At 42.5% G+C, this 6,000-nt stretch overlaps 1 protein-coding gene across 2 annotated transcripts in view; it reads right to left on the bottom strand.

Moving 5' to 3' along the window:
- Positions 1-1,972: 1,972 nt before the first annotated feature.
- HKDC1 (hexokinase domain containing 1) overlaps positions 1,973-6,000 on the bottom strand; it is a 43,124-nt gene continuing 39,096 nt past the window's right edge. For both annotated transcript variants that reach the window (XM_061161693.1, XM_061161694.1), the window contains exon 18: positions 1,973-5,365. In XM_061161693.1, coding sequence (XP_061017676.1) covers positions 5,218-5,365 — 148 coding nt within the window. In that variant the 3' untranslated portion in view covers positions 1,973-5,217. The remainder of the gene's footprint in view (positions 5,366-6,000) is intronic.

Here is a 6,000-nt window from a genome sequence, read left to right as displayed (position 1 = left end):
CAAGTCTGAGTCAGTCTCTTGTGGGGTCACTGCTCCTTTCTCCTGGGTCCTAGTGCGCACAAGGTTCTGTTTGTGCCCTCCAAGAGTCTGTTTACCCAGTCCTGTGTGAGTTCTGGCAGCTCTATGGTGGGGTTAATGGCGACCTCCTCCAAGAGGGCTTATGCCATACCCAGGTCTGCTGCACCCAGAGTCCCTGCACCCGTGGCAGGCCACTGATGACCTGTACCTTTGCAGAAGACACTCAAACACAGTTCTGGCTCAGTCTCTGTGGGGTCTCTGGGTCCTGGTGGGCACAAGGTTTGTTTGAGCCCTCCTGGCATCTCTGGTGGGTAAGGGCTTTGATTCTAAATGGGATTTCACCCCTCCTGTCTTGCTGGGGCTACTCCTTTGCCCTTGGATGTAGGGTATCTTTTTTTGGTGGGACCCAACATTCTCCAGTCAATGGTTGTTCAGCAGCAAGTTGTAGTTTTGGAGTTCTTGCAGGAGAAAATGAGCACATGTCCTTCTATTATGTCATCTTATGCCATCAATTAATTGTTTCCTATTCTGTGATGGAGTCCCCCTCCACAGTCCCCAAATGTTTAGCTAAGTGTGTTCCAGTCACTGGTCTTGAGTTAATGGTGTTTTGGGGAATCAAAAAAGGACAGACCCACAGATCAGGCAAAACAAGCAGAGAGGCAGCAGCTGTAGGAATTGTGAGATCAGCTGAGATGAGTGGGAAGCAAACTGGAGGCAGGAATTAGAGAAGTAATGGGAAGATATAAGCATTCCTTTTAGGAACTGCTGAAATACTAGGGCTGGGGGACAGAGCTTCCTGCAGTATCTAGAAATAAGTATGGAGAAATAAGCCATTTCATTCAAGTATTAAAGGAAACAGTGACTGACTCCAGGGACTAGTGAACTTGGGAATATCCAGTTAAACTTAGAACATACCTTGTGAAAGGCCACTTGAGACCACGTGAGCTAACACACAGGTGACTCGGTAGGAACTGGGTCACATACAGATCTTGACGTGAACTGCCGACCTTGCAGTTGTCCCTTGTGCTGTTAATCCATCCCTGCTCTTGAGGTCAATCCCTCAAGCCATTCTGATTCCCAAGGTTGTCAATAACCTACCTTTCTTCCTATCCCTTTCTCCTTCTCATTAGAAAAACAAAAAATGAAAGAAAAAAAACTGGAAGAGTTTTTGTATTTTCACTTTCTCCCCAGCTTCATTCCTTCCCTGACTGGAACAGAAAATAACCCAACTCTTTTACTTTAATCACCTCTTACTTCACCCTAAATATGAGCTACCAGATTCCTCTATTATTTATTTTCCAACTTCTCCCAAGTCCCCTGCTTTCTCTAATAAAATATAGTTCACTAGGAACTTCAACTGTGAAATGGCAAGAGAGGGAATAACAAGGCAGTAGAGATGGAAGGAAGGGGTTGTGAGAAATGCATTTGCTTCAGTTGCCAGTCATTAGCCATTTATGTGTCCAGACAACGGGCTTGGAAGGACCTTAATGCTGACATTTGAGTTGATCACACCACTGGTAAGATGCCCATAACAACCATGACGACTATAACACAACCACCTCACATGTACAAATGGCTTATAGCTTATCCACAAGTCCACATGTTCAGCTTGCGTTGCTCACACAACTGTGTTAGGCTGTTGTATTAGTCTCCTTTCTCACATGAGGAAGTTGAAGCTCAGGAAGTTTAAATAGCATGTCTAGTTCTTCTGAATTCAAACCATACTGCCTCTTTGCCATCTAATATGGTATCCCTAAGTAAGCACCAGTTCTATTTTGATCAGAGATTATTAATCTGGACCCCATGGTGAGGGATGGGGGGTGGAGGGTGCAATGACTCTCAAAGCAAGGAGTTCACAAACTTCTTTGGGAAAGGGTTTCAACTTTATTTTAATCATTTTTAATTAAAATTTAGCCTTTCCTTCCATTACAAATATTAGCAACAGCTGCACCTGTAACTTTCTCTCCAGTGAAAACCATGGAAATTTTCATATACGAGCTATTATTGCAAATGTCTCAAAATACTGTTTACACTCATCAGGAAAACTATGATTGTTATTAGGTTTGTCATAGAATGCATTAACAATAAGCACGTCTATTAATACACTGCCAATGTAATATTCTAATAATTCTAATTCACTACCACTGACTTCCTTTGTAATCCTAGGTATTTAATGCATTTAAAAACATTCTGAGAAAGGACCCATAGATTTCTCATGATTGCCAAAGGGGTTTATGGTCACGTTCACACACATGCATGCACACACACAGACTGAGTTCCTGATCTAAAGGATGCAGCACATGGTCATGAATTGCATGTTCACCTTGTTCCTGTTTACCCTATTGTATCATATATATTTATATACCTTTCCTTCCCTGGTAGCCTGTGAGTCCTCACGAAGCAGGAATGGTACCTTATATTCGTTGGCTCCTCAGTGCCTAGAACAGGGCTCAGCATTTGTTGAGCTATCATTTATAGAGTATTTTGTATAAGGCTCAAGTCCCATTGGGTGGGGTAGAAGAATGGAGTGATTCAAAGGAGAGCAAAAATTCATTCACATGCTTGTTTGAGCATTCATTCATTTGTTCGTTTAGAGAACTGTCCAGTGGTACTCAATGCCAGCCACTGGGGTAGGCTCTGGGGACAACAGGAGAAATGAAACCCAACTGCTTATTCTCATGGAGCACCCATTCCGTCTGATGGAGAGGAGAGAAAACAAGATTTCTGAAGAGAGAGAGTGGGAATGATCCCATTTGTTCTGGGGTCATAGTCACGGGGAAACTCTAGTTCTTACACTTACATTCATCAGTTGTTTCTGGACAAAAAGTGACTGGGAGAGTCACCACAGAAGTAGAAAACGTAGACAACAATGCCTGTTCTAAGAGGACAAGCCTGTGGGATGTGCGTGAGGACAGTTTACCTTGTTGTGTGGTTGCTGGTCCTGCCTAGTAAACTGTGAGAAGTTAGCCCTCCATTGCCCCGGGTGTTTCTGGGGCTGGCCAGTCCAAAGACGGCAAAAAGGGTATCTGCCCTCTCTGCAGTTCCGTTTTGGTTCAAGGATTCTATGATGCTATCAGTAGTCAGAATGTTGCCTAGATACCTTGGGGCTTCTCTTTCTTGCAAGAAACCAACCCAAGAGACAAGTAGGCCAGGTGACTTCGAACCTGCCAAACATGTGCTGAAAGACCAGGTGGTGGGAGAAGGTGGTGGTACAGATCCCTGAATCTCTGGGCCAGGTCATCCATCCAGGCAGGATGGCAAAGGGAGAGACCCCAGCAGAATCAGGAGAGAAAGGGACTTGGAGCTGGGGGTATCTTAGGAATAGCAGAACTGGGGAAAAGATAATAAGGACAACAAGGTCTGGGGCTAACTAAGCAAAATCTGTTAAGGTGAAACATTTCCCCAAGGAGGCATAACCTCAAAATGCAAAAAGGTAATTTAACAAACCCACACAACATCCTTGAAGAGAGGTATAATGCCAATGCAAAAAAAAAAAAAGTTCATTTTCGTAAATCTAAAACCTGTCCACAACAGTATCTCCATACCTATTTCATAAATGTGTGAAAAAATATTTCCTAGGGAACTCCCTCATCTGTCCCCAAGCCTCAACTGAACTCTCTCTTACCCTCCCTCCAGCCTCCTCCGTTCTATCTGTTTGAATGTCCTGCTTTAGCAAATGGAGACAATTAGCACCATTAAGTACATGAAATAAATCAACCTGCATGGTCTGGAATATCAAATATCATTCTATTCAGTTTGTTACCCATGAAAATGGCCTACACTTATTCTAAGAAAAATTTCTTAGAAGACTTTATTTCAATCATGCCTCTATCTAGGAAATATTTAATAGGAATGGCACAGTGCTGGGTTCACTGGGCCAGAACAAAAATGTATCTAACAAAGCACTTACAATCTACCAGGCCTGATAAGAAATGTGTACAGATAACTCTGTGATAAGGTAGAAGATTACAGGTGGTTTAGAGAATGGGAGCGGGGAATTAAATGAACAGAAAGAAAAAGAGAGAGGACATCCAGTGGGGAAAAGGTCAAGGACAGGCCAATTCCTCTTAGTTCTGGAGGGTAGAATAGACAGATGGGGCATGTAGGAGGGGCCGAGTTCCAGAGAGGTAGGGGTCAGTTTGGAAGATGAAAGTTCTTCTGGTCAGCTCCTGCTGTTCCAAAGCAAGAGCTGTAGGATCATGTGGTAAATGCCCTGGTCACAGGAAGTATTCATTCAAATCAAATTCAGATAATTTGTTGAAGATATTATAGAAAATAGTCCATATATTTTCTCCTTGTTGGTAAGAGGTTTAAACTAGAGAGTTTAAACCACAACTTCTGACTCTATGTGTCTCTTCTTCCACCAACAGAGCATGGAGTTCCCAAGGAATGAAATCATTTCATTCCCAGATGAAATATTAAAACTTCATTCAAAGATTCTTGGGAAATCAAATATTTTTTTATTTACTGGATTTCATATACCTGATAGTCCTTTATAAAGCTATCATTAGCAGTGGCACAAACCACCTGTAAAATGACTAACAGGTGCCCCGAACAGCACCCTCCCTGTCACTCACATGTATTGAGAAACAAATCCTACAGGGCGCTGATATAACTCACTTTAAGCGTGAAGAGTTTCCTCTGAGATCCCTGGCAATCAACGTTTCTTCCTGGGACTGAATACTCCAAAGTTTTTGTTCTCACTTCATGCTTGAAGTCAACATGATAAGTCAGAGTAGATCTCCAGGTGATTACATGAGCCTCTATCCCTCTGAAATGTGCATTCCCAATAGATGGCCCAATCTGCTACAAGCCATGACTGAAGCATTCCCATAAGGAAGTCAGCCAGCCAGGCCACCTGGGCAGATTGTGTGTTTGCTTCCAAGTCCATCAGTCACAGGACCCTAAGCCACAGAAAATTAACAGCTGAATTGAGAAATTTGCTAAAACGGAATCTCTCGGGACCAGTGCTTTGGTTTTACAAGTTGGCCCATCTTTAGTACAAAGATGGCAAATAGAGAGTCATTTAATGCCATTGAAAGCCAGTAACAAAATTCTAAGAGTACCCAAGAACCTGGGGTTCTCTTTTGGCCATCCAGAAGGTGAAGCCGGCCATAAGCTTGCATGTTGGTCTCGACATCTGCCAGAGGAAAGGCTGGTCAGTAGCCAAAGAACACCAGGCCCAACCCCAGGGGCTTCCTAGTGCTCCCTTTGTGCCTGCTGTAGCCTCTTGGCCACAGCAGTGATCAGAGCTGCTCCCTTTCCACTCCCATCTTCTGACAGCATGAACATCACATCACATTGAGGAGCTAGTTCTTTCACAGTTTCCCGCAGTATCCGAGAAAAGCTATAGAAAAAGAGAAAGGGAAAACATCATTGGCACTTAGTTGTAGCATGTATCAGTAATTCATGCCTTTTTATGAGTAATGTTCCATTGTACAGATGTGCCACATTTTGTTTATCCATTCATCTGTTGATGGTGAGACTGTAAACTTGCATAGCCATTATAGAAAACAGTATGGAGGGTTTTCAAAAATTTAAAAGTAGAACCAGCACATGATCCACTAATTCCACTTCTGGGTATTCAACCAAAGAAAACAAAATACTAAATAGAAAAGATACATGTATCCCTATGGTCATTGCAGCATTATTTACAACAGCCAAAATATGAAAGCAACCCAATTGTCCATCAATAGATGAATGGATAAAGAAATATGATACATACACACACACATATACACACAACGGTATATTAGTTATAAAAAGGATGATATCTTGCCATTTGCAAAAAGATGAATGGATCTAGAGGGAATTATGCTAAGTGAAGTAAGTCAAACAAAGAAAGACATACAGCATGATTCCACTTATATGTGAAAAAACAAAACAAAACAGAAACAGAGTTACAGATACAGAGAACCAACCACTGGTGGTCCTCAGAAGGGAGGGGACTAGAGGATCAGGCAAAACAGGTAAAGGGGATTA

The sequence above is a fragment of the Dama dama genome, chromosome 15 (assembly GCF_033118175.1).
Source record: "Dama dama isolate Ldn47 chromosome 15, ASM3311817v1, whole genome shotgun sequence".
Lineage (NCBI taxonomy): Eukaryota > Metazoa > Chordata > Mammalia > Artiodactyla > Cervidae > Dama > Dama dama.
Note: the sequence above shows the minus strand (reverse complement) of the source record. Positions and strands in the feature narration are given on the sequence as shown.